The sequence below is a fragment of the Echeneis naucrates genome, chromosome 9 (genome assembly GCF_900963305.1).
Source record: "Echeneis naucrates chromosome 9, fEcheNa1.1, whole genome shotgun sequence".
Classification (NCBI taxonomy): Eukaryota; Metazoa; Chordata; class Actinopteri; order Carangiformes; family Echeneidae; genus Echeneis; species Echeneis naucrates.
The window spans coordinates 8,914,432-8,936,813 of NC_042519.1; the positions used below are offsets into that span (position 1 = coordinate 8,914,432).

The 22,382-nt window shown below is 43.8% G+C and overlaps 2 protein-coding genes across 2 annotated transcripts; both read right to left on the reverse strand.

Annotated features, from left to right (window-relative positions):
• Positions 1-4: 4 nt before the first annotated feature.
• disp3 (dispatched RND transporter family member 3) lies at positions 5-16,553 on the reverse strand. Its single transcript, XM_029510292.1, has 22 exons — positions 16,534-16,553; positions 13,738-13,839; positions 8,675-9,667; positions 8,348-8,567; positions 8,083-8,219; positions 7,839-7,973; positions 6,822-6,982; positions 6,507-6,646; positions 6,298-6,389; positions 6,011-6,175; positions 5,510-5,671; positions 5,284-5,427; positions 5,046-5,182; positions 4,789-4,961; positions 4,580-4,710; positions 4,086-4,270; positions 3,870-3,996; positions 3,232-3,377; positions 2,976-3,135; positions 2,757-2,870; positions 2,459-2,631; positions 5-2,287 (listed from the first exon to the last, which is right to left on the reverse strand). The coding sequence occupies exons 3-22, from the start codon at positions 9,657-9,659 to the stop codon at positions 1,931-1,933; spliced, it is 4,044 nt and encodes a 1,347-aa protein (XP_029366152.1). The 5' UTR covers positions 9,660-9,667; positions 13,738-13,839; positions 16,534-16,553; the 3' UTR covers positions 5-1,930.
• LOC115048644 (dynamin-1-like protein) lies at positions 15,011-22,318 on the reverse strand. Its single transcript, XM_029510293.1, has 17 exons — positions 22,167-22,318; positions 21,476-21,601; positions 21,201-21,342; positions 20,613-20,659; positions 20,441-20,512; positions 20,256-20,342; positions 19,944-20,106; positions 19,270-19,390; positions 18,789-19,127; positions 18,246-18,366; positions 17,960-18,115; positions 17,762-17,851; positions 17,558-17,656; positions 17,241-17,357; positions 17,043-17,152; positions 16,755-16,914; positions 15,011-16,642 (listed from the first exon to the last, which is right to left on the reverse strand). The coding sequence occupies exons 2-17, from the start codon at positions 21,575-21,577 to the stop codon at positions 16,586-16,588; spliced, it is 1,983 nt and encodes a 660-aa protein (XP_029366153.1). The 5' UTR covers positions 21,578-21,601; positions 22,167-22,318; the 3' UTR covers positions 15,011-16,585.
• Between the last annotated feature and the right edge of the window lie 64 nt (positions 22,319-22,382).

Sequence of the window (22,382 nt, forward strand, 5' to 3'; positions counted from 1 at the left end):
TCAAGCCATGTGTTTTATTTGTGAATAAATTGAGATTCCAGAAAGCTGCAGGGGCCAAGAAGAGATGTACCTTTACAACTCTATCATGGCAGAAATCTGGCCTCTCTCATTTTAGTTAAGAGTGAAAGCAGTGAAGCTGAACTTTTACTTCGACATCAACAGAAATAAGAACATTTATGCAGAAAACATTTTCAGATCAGGAGACATCATCTTACCCACTGAAATGTATATTATTTCTTCATAGAGTAGCTGCAAAAAATATCTACAGGAAAAAGCCATCGATGTAAAAACACATTCACATCAAAACAAATATAGACCGCCAGCATCATACTGAATGGTCCCTCCAATGACAGGGTAAATAAGTAGTGACACACTGTTCTGCAGCAACATAATACATTTGTTCCTGCTGCCAGTGAAATAACAAAGAATGCTGCAGAATAAAAGTCGACTTGAGCTTTTTCTGCTTCAATGCAAAATATTCATCTTCATGCCTCTTGTTTCCAGGAACAGGAAAGCTGGTGTAGTTTAATCACCCACATGAAACATTAATGCACTGCAATTCATGTTAAATCTGAGACATTCCATATGAATAATTAATGAGAGCCACCCGGACATGTGATGCTGTCTGCTGCAGCTCTCCCAGTAATTATGTGATTGTGAGCAAACTGTGACAGGTCTTCATCCCGCTCTGCTGCTCTGTTACATAACAATGCAGAAGGAAAGAGTGCTGAGCTTTCACAAAAGAAAAAGACCACAGTCTTTCTGCACCTGCTTTATTTAACATCCCAAAGTAACACACGCACACACACACACACACACAGAAAACAGAAAATTTACTGCTCTCACTGAAATTGAGTCAGTGCCCTCTCCCTAACTATTATTGTGTTACATGGTTTGACAAACGGCTCTCACCTTCACAGTGAGGCAGAGCCGAGCCAGCGTTGATGAGTGGGTGAGTGGAGCTCTTTAACTGTGCGAGAGCTGAATGGGTTACACTGAGTGCCTACAAGAGAGGCGGAGGGCATGCAGAGGTTACACCTGAGGAACTGACAAGAGGTCGCAGTCAATTTGGTGCTGATGACGGTCTGAGATCAAAGATATGAGCATGTGGACGGGTCAGGAAAGAAGGCAATAGCTGCAATGTATGTATTGGCAAACACAGCTCCTCAGAACAAGTGTGTGCTGGCAGCATCAAAGGTTCAGTGCAGATGTGTCAGAGCAGCATAGAGACACATTTACATCACATGTTACATTGAACAAAACTCCACGGTATAAATTTGGCTTGGATAACTCTCACTCAAGCCACAGCAGGACATCATAACTTGGGTTTCAAATGTGGCTGAGAAAATTACATCCAACATACCATCAGAAAAACATTGGGAAAAAAAAAAAAATCAACAAACGTGATGTTTCTCAAGATGGCCATGAATCATGTGAACACTAATCTTCACAGATGTCAGAGTGCTGAACCCTGTTGGTGCTTGCAACACAGTCACAGAACAGTCAGTGACTCTCCACAGCTCAATAACTTACACTGATAAAAACTGTGACTCAGCTTGTGTTTCCCAACCGTCACTGGGGCACCTCCACCTCTATGCTGGGGGCGATACCTAGAACTGAATCATCACACAAACCCACAAAGGTTAGTGCAGTTTTAGTCATTTCCTTGATATTTCAGACGAAGTACCCAGTGGGCTAGTTTTCTCCTCCTATAATCCACTGATCATTACATGTGAAAAACATGTGGAAAACGAATCTTTTTACGATTACAAACTGCTGGAGTTGATTCTGACATCTTTGTGCTGTAAAGTATGAGTTCAGTTACTGATCTGATGTTCCTCCTAAACCAAAAGAAACAGCTCAATTCTCATGAGATTGCATCGGGAGGAACTTGGCTACCTGATATCAGTGAGTTGAGCGACCGTTGTGTTTACCAGCTGATTGACTGCCAGGCCAATGCTCCAAGCTGCCCTCCCACCCAGCACACGGCCACTCCCAAGGCTGCAGCCACCATTACGGCAAGGCTGGCCTTCAGCACGGCGCCGGGGGATCTGCTAAAGCGGGCGGGGGCCATGCATGCCAACATGGCCACAGTCACGGTCAGGGTGATCAAAATGGAGATGGCGGTGTTAATGGCCACTATCTGGCCGAACTTGGCGAAAGGCACAATGACACAGAAGAAGAGGGGGACTGTGGAGATCACCGTGGTGACAGCGCTGGACACTATGGCAACACCCACATGGTTCACTGCCTCCAGGGTCCGCCTCTGCCTTTGGGCCGGAAGCTGCTGCAAGGAAAACACAGATTAATGGGACAAGCTGCGCCTCTTTATTCATCAGTCTCCAGGGCCTTTCTCGCTTTATTAAACCCAAAATGTTGGTCATTAACTGTTTAGCTTGTGTGTACACAGAAAACAGGGAAAAAGATGTTGCTGTGACACAAACATACACTCCCATACCAAGTCGTGGTCAGGCGTCGAGGACACGGTCTCGCCAGCCAGCAGGTATCCCTCCACCAGGTGCAGACAGTAATCCACTGAGGATCCGACAAGTATAGACAGAGAGATAGCCTCCACCGCTCCCATCTCCCAGCCCAGCCAGTACATGAGCGCCACCACCAGACATATCACTCCTGTGCAACACCACAAACCTACAGTCACACCCCTCATACCTGATGCTGGCCTGAATATTCACAATTTAAATCGATATATTAAAATCAGGATATTCCAGACATGAATATGTGGCTTCATCTCTTACCCAGAATAGTGGTGAGTACTGGCAGCAGCAGCAGAGGATGTGCAGTAAACACAGACACAGCTGCCACACAGATGGCCAGAGACAGTAACAGACTCCAGAGGGCACTCTCCACACCTACGAACAGGCAAAGGAGCAGCCTTCTCAGATTCTTAACCCTCGTTCACATATCAGGAAAAATAAACACACATCTCTTTTACAGGAAAATCACCTTTCACTTGCCTATTATTTCCATGAATATCTGCTTCCAGTGCTCGCAGGTCTGGAAACCTCTTTGCAAAGCCGAAGTCTGCGGGAGGCTGGCGAGCTGCTCCTGGATGAAGTTCTCCCACTGCAGGAAGTCAGAATAGGTCTGAAAGGAGGATTTCCCCTTGTACGTGGTCTTGGGAGAACAGAGGTAGAGCATCAGAGACGGCATCAGCTGCAAAAAACACGCAGCTCTTTGATGTGTGAAGTTGAAAAGCCGGAAGAGACTTACAGACTCAAAGGCCATGGACAGCCAGCGGACCTTGCCTCCGTGCATTCCCACCGCTCCATGGGATAGCTGCCCTGGGAGGAGGTTGGGCTCAGGCAGAGAGTGGCATTCAGGATGGAGCAGGGGCAGAATTGAAGACAGCTTGTTGCCTGAAGGAGACAAGAGATAGAACATTTAAAGCAGTTTTCTCCTCTATGTCAGACTGCTTCTCATTAGACTACTCTCCATTTGTTAAGAATTAGATCAGAGCAGCTGCCTTCTTGCCCAGTTTTGCATTACTTTGTGAATAAGGTTTGAGGGCTGCACTGACTGAAAACTGCCACAATCTATACTGACATGCATATCAGAAAATACAGAAATACTACATTTCCCCAACTCTATGTTTATTATAGCAAACAGATTTCATGTTTGTTCCAACAAAAACACAAAATTTACTGTTCAAAAGAATGAAGAATCTGCTCATATTCTCATTTCAGGGGTTAGAACTTGTGCTTGAAACGACCCAAGCAAGTAAGTAGTCAATTAGTCCAGTAGTTTTACTAATAGCATATTCTTTTTTTGCTCATCAATCAGTAATAGGCTTCCAATTTTAAATGGCTGTTTAAGTGACTGGATTGCAGGCTGGATTATGTGGCTGTTACCTGAAGGAAGGCACTGTGCCCCTCCTGGCTTCACAAGTTGTTTGTTTGCACTAACAGCTTTACAGATTTTGCAGAGATGCCCCATCTCCTGGAAAATATCAAAGTCTGGATCCAAAATAATGCTGCCCTTTGGAGAAAATTACATGGCAGGTCAAAACAATGAGAAAATCTGGCTGTGTATCATTTCTGTTGATTGTTCAGAAGTGTGAGCCTCACCATGTCGCCAATAACATGGTTGTCCTTGTGTTCAGTTCGGTTGACTCCCAGGATCCCAAACACAACAAAAACCATTGCCCCAGTGTCGACCAGAGGACGCACCGCCGGGTGGCCGCACACACCGCCACCACATGGGTTGAAGCCAAACGTTTTGGATGGTTTTGTTTTGGAAGCAGATGAGGAATCTTTGAAAGTAGAACAGAGACGAATCTCTCATGGGCATTTATTTATACAGTGTAAAAATATCTGTACAACTGGAGTACTGTGGAAAATCCTCCTGTGGGAATACAGACTAAACATTTATGAAGCTATATTTGCAAAAAAAACTACTTAGTGTCATATCACTGCAATTCCCCCTTTTAAAGAATCAACATGAGCATACATTACATAAAAAAGACATTTGAGCAGACACATGCAGCGGGGAAAATAGTCTCCCTGATGGACAAACAAACCATCTCTAAGTTAATGATGCTTTCTGACTCTTCTTTGCTCACCACTGGGAAGGGGAGTATAAAAGGCTCCCTGTGTGGGTCCATCAGGCCCTGAGCTGATGCCACAGCCTGGTGGGTTGACACACACCCGGCTGGGATGAGGTCTGAGTCGGTGCTGTGCGAAGTACAGTCTCCTAACAGGAGAGGGAAGAGTTTGAGTGACAGATAGCAGACAAGGTCCTCTTCTAAATCTTCTTCTTTCGCACTTTCACCTGCAGTTGTGCAGCTGTGAAGACACAGCTACATAAAAGGAAAAGTCTGACGTCCAGCCATGACGAGGCTCACACGAGCCAGATGTGATCATCCATCTTGGGTACGGGTGGTACACATTGGAAACACACACTGTCATTCTGGTGGTGTAATTGTTGTGGGGCTGATTATAAGCCTGTTCAGATAAAACAACGCTAAACATCAGAGGCAAAACTCCACAATCTGGAACAAAGAAAGCTGACTTTTGATGTTCCCAAACCTGAAATGACGACACCTCTTCATGCTGTGTGCTGCATTGTTTCCATGGTGAAGGTGTGCTGGTGTTAAGGGAAAAACGATAAATGGGTGTGGAGGCTCCAAGGTCCAGCTTTGATATATACACTGTCAGCAGAGAGCCTGAAAAAAGTACCAAGTACAATATTTAAAAACCAAGGAGCAGGCCTTAAATAATGAGGTTTTATTTATTTTTTTATTTTTTTGTGTGCTGAATTTTTTACCTGTTTTATTGTTGGCTGAATGTTTTGTTGAGTTACAAGGAGCAACAGAGGTTGTTGAGCTTGGGGCCTGCTGATGTGTTGAAAACTTAAACGATGGTAAGGAAGCGTGGGGGTACAAAGAGTGGGGCTTCTCCATGAACACACCTGCGAGTCAAACATCAGGCACTTGGTTTGGATCTCTATGGTTCACTGGTGAGTAGTTCTTCATTCAGCACCACAGCCTCACCTGAACACATGGGGCAGGAGATGCCTTGACCGCTGAGGTTGCTCCGCAGAGCCAGCAGAGTCTGAAGGTTAGTCTCTGGGCGGAAAAGCAGCGGGGCGTGAGTGGCCGGCCTCAGGAGGCAGCAGCACCCGGCAGATAACAGCAGAATCAGGAGGAAGACACCTGGACAGGCAGGAAGACAGTGATCAACAACGGCAGAGAGGAAGGTCTGATGGGGTTCAATTACAGCCACCGCTGAAAAGGTTAGATGAAGGCTGCATGAGAGATGTCTTCTCTTCCTCTGACAGCCCAAGTCCCTCAGGATGCACAGAGAGTACAGCATTTCTTCAAAAGTTCTTATTTAAGATTGCCCTTAATCATCTCTACTCTGAATGATAAATCAAAAGCAATATTTGAGAGAAGAACATTATAGCATTTCACATAGATCTTCTCAAGGTATAAAATGAGTTTATTTCATTGTCAGAATCCTTGTGAGTTCTCACAGTTGATATCAAGTCTCACCTAGGACGGCTTTTCGTCGCTTCACAGCTGGTTCGGCCACTAAACGCTTTAGGGCGCTCTGGAGATTCGTGCTCACCACACCTACGTGCTGCTGTCCTGGAGGAGACAGAGGTGTCTCCAAAGACAGGGACAAAATTGCTGCATCGCCATCTGTGTCACAAGAGTCTGGCCGGCACAAACAGAGAGACTTTAGTGGCGCTTGGAATGCAGCATTTACAGCCTGGTCTCGGTCCCTTTCCCATTCTCAGTCTGTCATACCTTCTATGCTTGGGAGATAATAACCTCACCTGGCTCCATCTCCACTGACAGAAGTGCCACGTCATCATCCTCATCTGACAAAGGGCTGTGGCCCGCTGACAGGCCGGAAAACAACCTCCAGCTTCGGATGGAGTGGGGCAAATTTAGGGAGGGAGACAGATGTGGGAGTTACTGCCCACCAGGGGTGCTGCACATCGTTCACAAAAAAAAAAAAAGAAAAAAGAAAATCACTTCTCACCAATTCATCCAAGAGTGTTCATGGGCCTCCACCCACTGAGTCCAGATACACAGAGCAGCTGGCATCAGGATGGATACCCAGAGCCAGCAGCAGCTGACGATCAAGGCCATGAACAGGCCGAAGTCATGCACAGCCGGGATCTGAGTGTTGTTTAAATGAAGCACAGTGTAAAGGACCTTGAGACATTCAATTAGTGCTTATCGCATGAAAATTGCTGTGTGCTGAGAGAAGCATCTCCATTCATCCAGAGCAGGGGAGTCATTGACATTTACTGTTCAGAAGCTATTAACTGCAGAATTTTTCTTCTGTGATTACCTGAGAAAAGGTGTTAGCGGCATAGGCAGCTGCAGTGGTGAAGGAGGTGAGGAAAGTAGCTCTGCCAGCTGTCTTAATCGTGTAAATCATTCGCTGTTGCGGCTTGTGCAGATGGGACGCCTGTCTGAAGGTACTGATGAACACAAATACATCATCCACCCCTGAGAAATGATGAGAAAACAAGAGCTCTTTTATTATACAGCGTGGGCAATGTCTGTGGAAAAGTTTTTCTGTTGTCTACTTGGTAAATACGAAGCTACAGCCAGCAGCTGGTAGCTTCATATCTGTTAGCTTAGCCTCATATTCCTTTGTCTTCCTGCAGTTTCAGCCGTTTGCTTTATATTGATAACAAAACAGCAAAAATGAGCCCTTTTCTTGAAACCGCAATAAACTGTTTCAACGCTTTAGTTTTCCAACACATCAATCAAAGACCATTGACCCTGTTAGCGTGCGATGTAATCTGATCTGAGCTGTTGTTCGATGGGTTTTGGTGCTCATTTATTGAGCCATGCCACCTGTTTCATGTTCTTTCTAGTCTTAAACTCACTGGATGCTAACTTTTGCTTCCTGCCTCGCAGCAGACATGAGAGCGTCATCAACCCATTTAACTAAATATGTGAAAGAAATGTGAATTTCCTCAACAAAGCTTTGAGCTATGTCTTAAATTATATCAAATTATTTGTAGTTAGAGGCTAGGCAGAATCAGTCACATCCTTTAAATCAACACTTTGAGTTGTTTTCGTAGACTTGCTTTAATGTCACCTGTCGTCTTTTTATTGTCTCCATTTCACCCTTTTATTGTTTTGACTTTGTTTGTGTATGTGTGTGTTTTTAGATGCCAACTGCTCCCTCTAATTGTCCTTATACCAAAGTATATTATTTGTCTTCCCTCTGCAACTCTACCTTATCTTTGTCCTGTTTTTGACTATCATGCTTTGATTGATTTGTTGAAGCACTTAGCAAACTCTGTACTTTAAGGGGGCTATACAAATAAATAAGGTATTTCTTCTCTCTTACCAATGCCGATAATAACAAAGGCTGCAACTCCGTTGAGAATGCCTAGGTACCTCACACCAAAGACGACGTGGTACAAGAACAGAGCCATCAAGCAGCTCAGTCCGATGCTGGCCAGTCCAAAGAAAGTCAGAAAAACTGCAGGAACACCAGGACACAACAAGTAGATTAGCGGCAAATATTTGGAGGATCGGAGGAAATTTGCAAATACTATTGGAAAATGGAATATGACAGAGTCATACTGTACCAGAGAAGGAGGTAAGGACGTAGACGAGCACAGTAATGCAGGCTCCACTGATGACAGCCAGCATCATGTCATTATGGAAGGTTTGCCTCACCTCATCATCAAACAGCTCTGTTCCTCCATACAGCACCTTCACCTGTCTGGGACAGGTGGAACAGACACAGGCAAACGTCAACAATATCTGCTATAGGTAAAAAATATGGGAATGCTAAGTGGCGATGACGTGTTGTGAAAAATGATGCATATTACAAGAATTTTCCCTCCTGACCTGGTGGATTGCTTTGACAGGATGTCTGCATACTGAACCACAAAGTTTTTGAATCGTGTTCTCTGCTCGCCTGCTCGGTCCTGCAGGGAGTAGTAGGATGGCAGAGGAGCTCCGAAGTGGATCTCACTGCGTAAGAGGGCAGAGGAGAGATGCTCAGGGGACAGACTCTCATCCACGTACCAGTAGAACTGTGGGTGGGTGATGGCCAGACTCAGAGATCCTATAAAACAACAGGAAAGACAAACCGGAGCAGTCAGGTGGACTTGACGAGGTGGTTTTATCCCCTGAATATTAACATCTTTCTCAACCTCCTCACTGTGGACTCACCTTGAATATCAGCCAGGTCTGGGCCCATGCCATCATAGTATATCTTCCCTCCTCTCTCGCTGGGGTAGAGGTAAGACAGAAGGGAGCTGGGAGGGGAGCAGTAGGACGGTCCCAGTGGTAGGTCCCTCAGCACTTCCATGGGCTTCCAGCAGAACTGATGAAACTGTGGGTGCTGCATGAGCAGGCGCTCTACATGGTGAATTGTCTGCAGACGTTCTGGGGTGAAGATGTTCCGGTCACCGTCCCCTTGTGCTACAAACACCAGCTCGATCCTCCACAGAGCTTGGCTCTGCAAGTAGTAATTGGGAGAAAACCTGCGTCTTCTTACGGGCGACAAAGTGGAGTTTCCCCACCCAGATCTCTGCTCGCCCTCCATCACTCTGTAATATGAGCTCTTGTGCTCTTCCTCCAGGCCCTGATTTGGGCCAGGAGTCCTTTTATCTCTGAGCAGTGCAGCCCCTCTCTTCTCATCATCTCTTGCTTGGAAAGAACCATTTTGAAGAGCGGAAGATCTTACGGCCTCATTATCTGGCATGCTGAACATTCCCTGTCTGCCCAGCTTCTCTAGCAGAAGGTCCTGCAAGGCCTCAGACTCGTTCTCATCTAAGTCTCGCCGACGTCTGTCCCATGATCCCAACTGAGTCTTCACAGCGATGGTGAGAGCGTCAAAGCGCTCAGCAGAGAAGTGACTGTGAACCTCAAAGGCACTGTAGGAGAGGTCTATGTCCAGGGGAGGGCAGTAGAGAAGCATGTAGGCAAACAGGGCACAAGGTAGCAGGACGACTACCCCCAACACTACTCCACTAGCCCAGGGCTGTGTGTACACCAAGCCCACCGCCCTCCACACTCCACACAGCCCAGCATCCCTGAACAAACAGCTCTGCCCTGCAACGTGTACGACACCATCTTCTTCCTCTTCCTCTTCCTCCTCCTCTTCCTCTCCCCACCTGGTCTGGAAAAGCAGGGGCTCCTCCTCCACTTCCATGCTTGCACCTATCAGGGACACATACAGTAATACCACTTGGTCATCACTCACGTAAAGTATCACCCTCTTCTCTCCTCAGGCAGGTGTGCATGAGCACAAAATGGATGATTGAACTCCCAGCAGCTGACATAAGCATCAAGCAAAATGAGGGACAAGGTAATTTCCAAAGTTTTGCCCAACGAGCAAGGGGATGACAATTAAATCTGTCCTAAAGCAGCTGTGGACAAAGCGCTTCCCTTGGCAACACGGTAAAATTCAAGAGCAGGAACCTTTTTTCTCAAAGGGCTTAGAGGAGAAAATGGTTTGCAGGGTCCTGCTTTAAGATGCTCGTCACAAGAGCAAGCGGGGTGGGTTAGGTTAAAAGCTGTGATTCAAATTCATCTCTCCGTCAGAAATGGAAACCATTATCACACTGAGTGAGTTTCGTGGTGGCTTTGCACATATCAGCTACTGACGTAGCTGTGTCTGCTCAGCAGCAGGGTAAATCATCTCACTTCTCTAATTACCAACAAGAAGGGCGCGTGAGGTATTAGAGAGTCATGGAGAAGAAGCTTTATCTCCTGTGATGGGCAGCCTTTGATGAAAAGTGTCAATAGGTTCCACTTTTTCCCTGCTCCTCTACACACCATACTGCAGACAGTTTGCATTGAAGTGGCAGTGAGCCTGCTAACTGCAGCAATTCATCTCTTCTCTTTAGAACAAGGTCATCCAGGTAAGACAAAAGATAGCTGCGCTCAGCTCAGTTGGTGAAGTGAATAGCCATCAAAAAATATAGAAATAAATAAATAATCATTAATTACACCTTTTAATCAATATTTGCTAAATGATTAAGGCTCCTAGAGTCAGAAAGCAGAGAAGGAAGGCTCGTGAGAGACAAAACCTGGAGCTAAAACAGAACTGAAGGCTTGTTGATTTATGGGATTTTTGTTTGTTCTCTTGCGCCTGAATAAACTTTACTTCATGGAATGTGTTAAAGCAGAAAATGTGCCCATCTCTTCTGCAGAAAATAACCTCATGTGCAGTCACTGTGTCAGCAAAGTCATTCTCCGTTTCACTGACAATGGAGCAGCTCATGGGCGTGTTTCATGGCCTCGTCATTTACACCCTCTCACTTTCTAAGAGACAGTTTCTACCATTCTCAGATGTCCGCAGGATTTATGGAACGCTAATCCAGCTTTCTGCTGGATTTCTTCACTTTCTGAGAGATAAAGATGGCTGAGCTGGAAATCAGGAGCTCCGCATTGTGTCTAATATTTAGTGAAAGGGAGGGCAGTTTTTAATATGCAACAACAGGGTTTATTAATTAACATGTCATCTGACTGCACAGACCAAGACAGCAGTGCACCTTTTAATGGGACGAAATTCAACCACCATTTGCCCACGCACCGTGAATTCAAGCTTTCTGCTCTTCTGGAGAACAATTTTTAAATGTTTTTGGATATTTAAAGTCCTTAAAGTGTGAAAACGCAGAACAAAATACACCGTCTCAACAGAATTATGTAATTATTTTCATCTTCTGCTTGGAAATTGTAGTGTCTCCTCAAATTACGAGGAAAATAATTTGTTACAATCTCCAAGCATCATTTGAAGAGCACTGCAGGTTATTTTACTCATCATCGGTTGTTATCTAAAATGAAGTCTGTTGTTGTCTTCCCCTTCTCCAAATGTAGCTCACCTCTTCTGTTTGAGTGTTATGACCAATTATGTGACCAATCTTTAAGAACTATGTGGGCTATAATCAGGAATTTAATAGAAATGGAAACTCAGCTGCTAATTTTGGTAATTAGATTATTGTAATCCTGTTACATTTCATCTCAGCCTCTCCAGTTCATTTTGATGATGGTATTCTCATCAACAGAAGACGAGAGGATGCAGGAAGACAGGCATGGAAATATGATGAGAGGGAAAAAAAAGTGGAAGGGAGGAAGTGAAAAAATAAAAAATAAATAAAAAGGCTGGGAAATTACTGAAAACGCACAGACCACAGCCACCATCCTTCAAACAAATAACCAGCACCTCAAACATCTGTGAAAAGAAATTGTGCCGCTTAACATTCATAGAAGAAAACAGGAGGACCATCGGCACGTCTCCACACAATCATTTCTGTTTCAATATCAAAACGGGCTGATTAGTGGTGCAATAGTACAAAACTCATTAGAGACTGCCTGGCATAGGGCTTGTAAGACACAGAGGCAGAGCTCTGTGCTTCATGCTAAACCTCTATTCACCTGCTGTGTACTTTGCCACAGACAGCACACAGGTACAGTGGATGATGCATGGCCTCAGGGACGGGTGCCTTTCTCTCGTCTTCATGAGCCGCTCCTTTGCATCCAAAAACATTGCGCCTCATGTACAGTAATTATGAGCAGTCTACATCTGCGAAGAACTGCGAGCGCTGCAGAGCCTGGTATAACTAATGCATTTACAAACTGCCAGAATTGTTCAACAGTGCTATTTTTCTCCAAAGATTAGGAGAATGCAGGTCTGTTTAAACCCTGCACAGGTGTAGATTACAAATAGAGCGTAATTTGGCATCATGCTTTCTGGATAAATTGGAATAAAAGCTGTCTCCCTTTTGGCTCAGTCTATACTCAAGATGTCATTTTTAATAGTGAGGCTGTGTTTGTCTGTAATGTATTTTAGACTCACAAGTTGAAACAGGAAAATGCTTCAAATGAGCAGTGAAAGGAGCAGGCATTTTGCAGTATTTATGGTTTTAATCACTTGGAAAGAAGAACCTTCTGTTTTATTATGGATACTGTGTGATGGTGTATTGGATTAGCAGTGTCCTATATATCTGTTTATCTTTTTAAACAAGTGCAGTCCAGGTGGTTCTGCCACACCTGTCTGCTTGCTATTTGATAGACTGTGTTGTGCGGCACAGAGCTGCATCTGGGCTCTCTCATGTGCCGCCTTCAGTGAGCAAAAAGGAGAATGAACTGTAAACTCAGCTAGACAGAATTTTCCTGTACTAACCCCCCCCACTCAGTCAGTGTCAGCGTTTTTTTTACCCTCAACAACATTCTTGGATTGTGTCAGGAAGGTGTAGTGGGGCTTGGCTCTGAGCAATCCCAGCATGCTGTGAACCCTTCACCTATCATCCTCCCTCAGCACACCTCTCCTTCTCCATCCCTCAATCTCTTGCCATTTTTCTCCCTTCAGTCTCACTGCTTATCCTCCATCTCTAACTTGTTCGCAATGGTGAGAGATCTGTAACCTTCATTACTGACAGCAGCTTATAATAACCCCCCAACCTCCCTTAACCCTCCCCAGTTTATCTGCTATCCAACTCATCCAATATGGATATCACATGCTGCCTCTTGCCCCACACATATTCAGTCTGGTGTAAACTCATCCAGCATAGCAGCTCATTTAAAGGGGCATTGATTTCACCACTCCTGCTGTATGAATATACTCCTGATGCATGAGCACTCAGCAGTGTTTTTATTGCGGACGTGCCTTTTATTCTTTAGGCACTCTGATGCTAGAGTCCATGGTTCAGGTCAAACTCAAGACCCTTTTGCAACCAACGACAGTGCAAATTTTCTTACTGAATTCCTGCTCACACAAAGCTCTGTCTCTCTGTGCACGTTGTGTGAAGCATCCTGGGGATATTTCATGCAATTCCCCTCACTCTGTTGAATAAAAACTGAAGAAATACGCCTCACAATAAGCTGAAGGTAGGTTCACTCTTGCAGTGTCACACATCAGCAAATTCAAACAGATAATACACCTTGTTTTCCAAAACTTATCTGCTTCAGAGTTACTCTGATGAACCATTCTTGTTCCCCAAACTGCCTGCAAGCAGACAGTATGAGCTTTTATTCATTCATTCAAAAAAACAAAAAAAACAAAAACAAAAACAAAATACATGTAGATTATAAGAAAGGATACAGCCTTCAATAATGAGTATTTGTTTCATTATACACACACACTGCTGAGTGCTCATGCATTAGGAATATATATATATATATATATATATATATATATATATATATATAGATATGTATGTATATACATATAAATTAGACAAACAGCAAATATCTGAAAAATCCTGCAGTGTTGAGGGGAGACTTACCTGAGGCTGATTAGTCAAGAATTACAGGTGGAGATTTCAGGCCTACTGGGTCCACTTGTAATGGGCTGAACTTATGCTCTGCAATTTCATCTCCTCCGTGCTCTGGAGTCGGGGAAAAAAATTATTTACTGCTTTATTGTCATACTTAATAACTCATCAGCATGAAGACACCAAAGGACTCCTCACAAGAGAATGACACACAAGGAAAAAAAAAAAAAATCCAACCCCCGTCTGCCCCCAAACACACATTTTCTCCAGGATTCCTCTTGTCTCAGCAGTTACTAATGTGTTGTTTTCCTCTTTTTTATGCTCCCTGGTCATTTCTCTCCCGTGCTCTCTCCCCTCCTTTCTTACCCGGTTGTCCAGGCGACAGAGTCAGTGAGAGACATTTCTTCCCAGAAGCTCCTCTCTCTCTCTCTCTCTCTCTCACACACACACACACACTCACTCTCTCTCCTATGGCTTTGTTCAGCCTGCTCTGCTGACTGGCTTACTGGTTGAGGAGAGATGAGCAGGGGAGGTGCAGTCTAAAACCTAATCAGCTCCACTGATGTCAAGCAACGAAGCTCATAGGGATTCTTATGAAAGACACAAAGTATGTCTCGAGCTGATTCTACCTCATATCAGCTGCTTTTATAAAAGGAAACGAGACTGCATGCCATGATGCTTCCATCAAGCCCCCTCCCATCCTATCAGAGTTGGTACGTTCTAGTCTGGTCTCAGTTGGTGGGGAGGTGGGGTGTGTTATAAGAGGGTGATCAGAATAACTGGCTAAAGTGTAAGTCCAAGTGCAGACAAATTAAAATAAGCACTTAAAGTAGAATTCATCATCTTGTGGTTAATTTTAATTTTGCAGTGTGCTCTTCTTCCCGTTTACTGCTCTCTGCTGTAGATGCTGTTTGACTCCAGTGCATGCCGTACCACTAATAATGGGGTTAATTTGACTCATCATATTTGCTTTGGTGCGCCAATAGTCCTTTTCTCCTACAGTGTAGTGCCTTCACTCATTCCCATCCAAAACTCTATTCATACAGACACGTTCACCTCATCCATCACCTCAATTCTGAGCTCAGGATTAGCGTAGATTGCCTCGACATCCAAAGGTAATAATCCATCATCTAAATGGGAGTAGACAACTGTGAAGTGAAAGCTCACTCTCTGTAGCTGCTGCAGCCTAGACATCAAACATCTAGAAAACAAGACGTATAAAGATTGGAGCGCCAGTGTGGGCTGCTGACACCCATCAACACACTGTCTTTATTCACCGATGCTGCTGTGAACAAAGACTTCTTTAGTCATTATGATCAATAAAATGAAGAGCAGCGAGTATAGCCACATCTATCGTTGCTGCACTGTGGAAGAAACCAAAACACGTGTGATGAAAAATGATCAATTGTTAGAACTGCTCATCACCAATAACAGCAAAACGTATATAGTCTTCTTTGTTAAGATTTAATGAGTCCCTTCACTCTGAACAGACTTCAGTAAACATGGATCACAAATATTGGCAGGCAAGAACCCAGAGGCAGTTGACACAAGAAAACAATTTACATTTCAGTAATCACAGAACATTCATTCATACAGTCACACGTACATACTAAGCACACGCATGCAAACTTGCACAGGGTTTTCAGAAAGACAGGCTGACCGGAAGCTGCATTGATCAGACAGAAGAAGTCAAGACTTACTGTTTGATGACATTATTAAGACATGTCTTCCTGAAAAAGCCCAGTTTTTAAAGCAGCTATTTGTTTTTCCTACAGGAAAAGATTTATGTATTTGGGGAAAAATATCTACTGAATATCATCCAAGGTTGAGAACAGCAGATGGAAAAGATGAATTACACATCAAATGATGTTACACTAAAAATGGCTGTGGATAACTTAAGATGCAAATCCAGAGTTTGCAAATAGATTCATGCAGAGGGTGTCCACGTACTGAGCCACACATTAATGGGGGCAGTTTTTCTGTATGTTCGGTGAGGTTTCAGTAATGTGTGACAAGTTTATGCCAACTAGTGGATTCATTCATTTGGGGACATGACGAGAAATTACAGGATATTTAAATGAACAAGCTACCTTTAAAACATAATTTCCTGGCATAAAAAACCTGTAACAATTTAGGAATTCACAAATACCAGTGTGTGTGTGTGTATTTATATACACATGTTACATACTATACCTGTAAAGCTTGCATTGTAAATGGGCTGATATGTAAATGTATGAACATTTTTTTAACCAAATATGGTTACTGTTGGACTGCAGTCAGCATTGGCTGAATTTGATTTTCTCTTCTATTCTATCTCTTGCAAGAGCTCCAATAAAGGGGATTAAATTAAGAACACGTCTAATCTAACACAGTTAGTTTTTAGCACCTGTTAGAGGGGCCCAGTTGGAGCCCAGTTTTTGGAAAATGTGGAATTGTACAGTCTGAACACATTTAGATCAGATAAAAACACCCTGGATATCAACTTAAATACCCCATATATAATTTATATATTACACTTACAGCAACAATCGAAAAAGTCAATAGACATTTTGTCACAAAATGATGCATAAAAAGATTCTGTCCGCAGCTATCTTTCACATTTCAACTTTGACACTTAACACTTTTAGGACTTTCCAGTTTTTAATATCATCACTACACACGGATCACAGTCAAAATCAAGAGCCCCAGTTTGCTGTTTTTGATCTAAATGGCTAAGGTCATTGGTCCATGAAAAAAAAAAAAAAAAAGAGTGGCACAGCCACACATTCGCGCACGCACACACACACACTTTCTGTGCTGTAAACTCACATACACTCTAATTCTCTGTCTTATGACAAGGAAATTTGTCCATGTCCTCTGGCTACCACAGATGAGTCTCCCGGATCTCAGAAATAATGTTACTGGCTTTTTTGAGTGCCTGAGAAAGGAATAAAAGAAGACAGTAGTTATAATATCCTTGGCCTTAAATTAGAAGATAAAAGAGAAAGCGAAAGCACTTGCTGTTCTTCATGTTGAGAGAACAATTTTACCTCGAGCATTTGAGCAACTTCAGTTCGCTGCTGTGCTGTGTCCTGTGACTCAATGAGCAGCTCCTGCAGCAGTGGCTGTTTATAAAGCTGGCCCACCAGCTCACTTTGCAGATGCTCTTTCACAAAGTTTACCAGGAAGTGCATCACAGTCTTGGGCACACTGTGGACAGACAGCCTGGAGTCAAAAAATCAGTATCAATAAGACAACAACTGAGCTCCAGAGTAGAAGGAGAAGGGGAAATTGGGGGAGAGAGTGACCCAGGAGCTCTGGATTTGTTTCTGTCAAACCTGTCTTGGATGCTTTTACGGACAATGAGGAAGTAGCACTTGATGAGGCGCTGGATGACCTCACAGTCCCTCTGTTCTCTTGCACTCAGCTTGCGGGATGCGGGTACTGCCTGGCAAGCCGAGTCAAAGTAAAATGTTGACAGTCTACAATGAATTCACTCCTAAGTGTTTTGTCCTACTTCTTATCCCACCACTCACTGTGTCGAGGAGGTTAATGGCCTGGCCTTTACTGGGGCTGCCAAAGCCTGCAGGCGGGGCTTTTTCTTCCGCAACCTTCTCATTCTTCCAGCGCTTCCCTGCATCAAAGGCCTCTGCCTAACAGAAAAAAATCCAGAGAAGTCAGAGGGTCAAAGCAATTTTGGCTGAGTCTGGAAATTCACGACTAGCAATGAGATAGATGTTAACGTTTGGATATGAAAAGTAATGCTTACGGCTTCACAGAGCACAACTTCAGCTGTTTTCTGTAGAGCTATAAATGATACATTTGTTGCCTGCTGTAAAGAAAAATTAATTACTTGCTGACTGTTGACAGATGCTGAGACCTGTGCAGCATCTGTGAAGTCTGGATGCTTTGTGTTGATGTAGGCAAGCTCTATCGCTATCAAACTGTGTACCTACAGGTAAAAAGCAGGAAAACAAGGCCTCAGAGATTATGCAGGATTTTGTTGCTGGGTAATGTAATTAGCATGAAAGATCATATTAACCAAACTCCGGATTACCATTTCATTAGTTATTGGCAACCGCTTCCTCAGTAATCCAGTCACAACTTCCACAATCGAGTCATGCAGTTTAGGAAATCGAAGAAGCTCCTTGCAAACACATAAATATGCATTCTTAACATGCTCCAGTCATAATTATTGCAGCACTGTTTTAATAAATCAGAGATGTGTGAAGTGCATTATTGAGTGATGACTAACCTGTGTGCTAAAGGAGGAGCAGTGCTGGATGATCCTCTGCAGCTCTTCATGAACAAGTTCTACACATCGAAGGCTGGGTTCCTCTAGCCGCTTAATTTGCCGCTTCACCAGCAATTCAAAGGACACCTCAGGCACAAAAAGTGCTGGCCTTGGACCCTGCAGGGCAAGTCATTAATACACACCCACACACAAGCTCAACAATTTACCTGCTATTCCTATAAACAAGAGACCTTGACCAGAATTTGGATTAAATAAATGAAATAAATGGAAATAAGGAGAGGTTTACCGTAGCATTGCGGATGGCAGTGAGGATATCGAGCTCAGTCAGTCCCCCAAGGGGGTCGATAGATTGCAAAGTGCGTCCAAAGGTCTCATGGAATATGTAACAGATCCGAGCACCCCCACAGCTGCAGGAGAGAGGGTTTTAGCTGTCACACCAACGTTGTTTCGCAGTGCTATGTGTTAGCAATGCTAATTATGCCGAAATTAAATGCAGTCAACCAACAAAGGTCAATATTTTCTCCCTACATATTTACATGACTTAATCGTCTTGTGGTAAGATCACTGTGGACATGACTACGGCAAAAGAAGATGCTGATACCACTTTAATTCTCAAATACGATATCCCAAGGACATCACATCATGATAAACATTGTGAACTTTTGTAAGTAAAGTGTTAAATTAAGGAGCAAAAATACTATGAAAACTGAAGAAATATAGAGGCAACACACAGTGATGTGAAACAAAGGCTACTGGCATCATCATCATCATCATCATCATTATTTTGTAGCCAGTTGAGTTCCTGCAACTGTAGAGAGGTCAGACTCACAGCTCTGAAGTTTGGATGTGCCTGGCTGTCCCCTCGATGGTATTACAGTAATCACTGGCGAACTTGGTGACAATTTGCAGCAAGGTTGCACTGTGGTCTTCTACCGGCTGCCCATAGCTGTTGAGCCTTGCCTGGTACTGGGCACTCAACACGGTCACCCTGGTTTTGAGATCTGGCAGGCAATCCCGAATGTGGTGCATGAGAAGTCTGCTGAGAGTTTTGGCCAGATAGTGCGAGCCAGCGCGGGAGGCGAGCGAGGGGTAGTGCCGCTGCAGGAAGGATAGCTCATCCTTCATCGAGTCGTCCAGGCTCTTCTTGGTATTGATGTCATGCTGACTCCTAGGAGAAAAACCAATTAGGGATATCGCGAGTACAGTAAGGCATTTAAGATAACAGGGGAACAAAGAAGATACTGTTTTATGATAGAAGAAAACCAAACAATGAGCAGCAAACATCAATTAGATTCACTACTGTTTCAAACCTGTTAACCACCCCAATAATGCCAAGCCTGACAGGGATGACTCGGCCAAGGAGGACTTCCAAGGCATCAGTTCCTGCGTCCATCAGATCTAGTTTGCTGACCACTAGCAGTGTTCGACGACCTGAAACAAACAATCAAGCAGAGCATGATATCTTTCATTATTGTGAAGACGGTAGAGAAATGCCCCTAGTTTAACCTTCTTTTATATTGATGAACCAGTAAGAAATCTTACTGTCAAGCATAACAGAAGATGGGAAACAAGACTTGGATGGCAGCGGATTTAAGGCCAGCTGGGGAAAATATGGACCAAGATACAGATATGGAGCTATTCCTCCACAAGCCACTGTTCACAACAGGCCAAACTAAACAAAACTGCCAACCTCCCAGATAATTACTGCAGGCAGATTGTCATTATCAATCAATCCATTCTTCAGACTCCATCATGGTTGCAATGGTAATTTTCTAAGGACCTTTTTACCGCCAGGATACGGTTAACAGTCAAGACTGACAAGTCTTAAAGCCTGAAATGACTTGCATAATGTATTCTTCCTGGACACTTAATAATTTAAAATGCACTTAAACCTGCACCATGTTATGTAATACATACCACTAGAGAGAAGGGAAACTAAACTGAAATCTAATGAGTGGAAGAGCCTGTGTACAACATGTCCTACCATCTGGATCAACCTCACGAGCCAATTTCAGTGCATCAGAGGTGGCCAAGTCAGAATTGGCAGGGGACACTGCAAGGATGAGGGAGTTTGGATTAGAGATGAAGGACAAGATCATCTCTTGCACTTGAGCCTCAATGTCCTCTGGCTGATCCCCAACTGGAACCTGAGAGAACAACAATAAATAGCCAATGTTGCAGTCAATCTAGCACAGATGCAGTGCTTTGTGAATTTTTGATCACAAAAGATATGCAATGTAATCACTGTAAATCATCATATAGTGGCAATAAATCCTCGTCAAGTGGGTGAGTTTACCTTAGTAATTCCAGGCAAATCAACCAAAGTGAGATTTAAGACTTTGGGGGAGAAAATCTTCAAATACATGGGCTCTGAACTGATCCCCTGAAAGGAGTGAATAGCGGAAAGAAAATTAAGAATGCAGTGCAAGTGAAAGCTAAATTTGAGCCATCACTTATTTTACAACAATTTGTGTTTCTCACCTTGTTGTCGCCTGAACCGCGTTCAGTCTCTGCTTCAATTTCCCTACGTATTTCCTGAAAATCTGTGAAGATCTGTCAAAAAGGTTGAGAATTTGATGCATCAAGTAAATGCTGTACAAAATACAGGACAAAGGCAGCCAGCACATAATTTAAATAGCTTTTATAAATGTACCTGGTTCTTGCAGTGTAGGAATGTACCCCATTCTTCAGCTTTGACACCTAAACAAACAAGAGTAAGTCTAAATCATTATTACAGAAACACATATCAAATTGAGGTTTGGGGTGAGGATGTAAATTACAAAAAGTTTACAAATGAACATATCACGTTGGACAAAAGAACGTTTAAATGTTTGCATTCACAAAGAAATGATGAGGCTAAAGAGAGACAAGTCCATGCAGACTGAATATACAGAGACCTGGGTAGCTGTTTTGGGCATTTTGTTTTACCACATTTCCTGAAAGGCAGTGGAGGAAGAAAAACAGCATGTTAGCAAAGACAGACAAAGGCTCTACGAGAAGCAGCTAGAAGTTCAATGTGAAAGAAAGTGCCATGCCAAGATAATTATGACATGACTGTATTAAGCATAGTTGCCAAGACAAATGAAAAAACACAAACAAACAAACAAACAAACAAAAAAAAACTGCCTTGCTTCAATCTGCTAAATATTCAGCAGAACATCTTACACTTGACTGCTTATGTGAAGAGATATCTAAAGCTTCAGTCTGATGGACATTAACAATAGAAAGTCTTTTTTGGTACCATTCTCATTTTTCAGTCTCTCCTGCAGAGGGGCAACATTTACAAGCTGCAACACCAGGGGTCGTCTTGTGACTATTCCCGATCCCCGAGGTAAGAAATCCCGTCCAACCAGGCTCTCTAAGACTGAGCTCTTTCCACTGCTCTGTAGCGACACAATGAGACAGATTCAGCAATGTTTCATTTTTAATAACGGCAGAAAACCTTAGAATATAATTAGACATACTAAATAAGCTTATAAGGAAGCTTTTCCTTGTGTGTGTGTTTTGTTGGCTGACCTGAGATCCAACCACAACTATCTGAGGCAGCTGTATGATCTCTGCACCCACTGTGAGGAAGACCTCCTGCAGCCGATTGATAGTGGGAATCAGAGTCTCCATCCTTCCGAAAAAAACTGGGAACACCTGCTCAAGTGACAAAACAGAAGAGACAAGGCCAAAAAGTGTGATGATGGTGAAGCTAGTATGAAACCCATGAAACTAGACCCACTCAAAATAACACATCATCATTGACAAAAGCCCAGAGAAATTAGGCTTGTCTACAATCTCAGGAAAACACATCATTGTGTTGAATGATCGCGGCTCCAGCTGTCAAATTCGATAAACAAAGAAGCTAAAGTCATTCCCCAGGGAGGACAGAGCCGCAGCGCCGGAGGGAAGAGTGGTGCTGATGAGGGTGGTGAGCCGCCCGAGCATCAGTCAGACCACCAGCCACTTATCGACCCAAATCACACCCTGAAGTAGGATTTTCAGCTGAAAATTGGCTGTCGGTTACCATTCACGTTGACCTACCTTCAGAGTTACATGGCAACCGGTGAAGCAGCAGCACCGGCAGAAAGGCTCAGTGTTTTGTTTGGTAACGTTAGCCGGCTCTAGCTCGTTGGGACAAACAGGAAGTGACAGCTGTGCTAGCTGTGAGCTGAAGCTAGCGCGGCAGGTTGGCCCAAACGGCGGTCCGCCCTGAGCTTACCGGTGTCCGGCACAAGATGCTGCTCCTTATCCGACGTGTCCGCCTGTCATGCTTTGGGGGGAGCCGGTCGAGCGTCAAAACCGCCGCATTTTACCAGACAAGGGAGCCAGCATTTGCAGCAAGCGGTAACAGTTCACCACAGGGGCGGTGCTAACGCTATTCTCCGTCGATGTGATTGGTCGTTCAATATGAATCACGAGCGTCCACGACATCTGA

Bases quoted from the DNA above. Each gene is read 5' to 3' on its own strand.
- disp3 (XM_029510292.1), bottom strand. From the start codon at position 9,659: ATGGAAGTGGAGGAGGAGCCCCTGCTTTTCCAGACCAGGTGGGGAGAG. The intron at 8,568-8,674 runs GTGAGTCCACAG...GTTGTTTTATAG, and splicing joins AGACCTGGCTGATATTCAAG to GATCTCTGAGTCTGGCCATC. The intron at 5,672-6,010 runs GTGAGACTTGAT...CTGCCTGTCCAG, and splicing joins GCGACGAAAAGCCGTCCTAG to GTGTCTTCCTCCTGATTCTG.
- LOC115048644 (XM_029510293.1), bottom strand. From the start codon at position 21,577: ATGGAGACTCTGATTCCCACTATCAATCGGCTGCAGGAGGTCTTCCTC. The intron at 21,343-21,475 runs GTCAGCCAACAA...GTGTCGCTACAG, and splicing joins TAGTTGTGGTTGGATCTCAG to AGCAGTGGAAAGAGCTCAGT. The intron at 20,660-21,200 runs GTACCAAAAAAG...TTGTTTGTTTAG, and splicing joins GAGACTGAAAAATGAGAATG to GTGTCAAAGCTGAAGAATGG.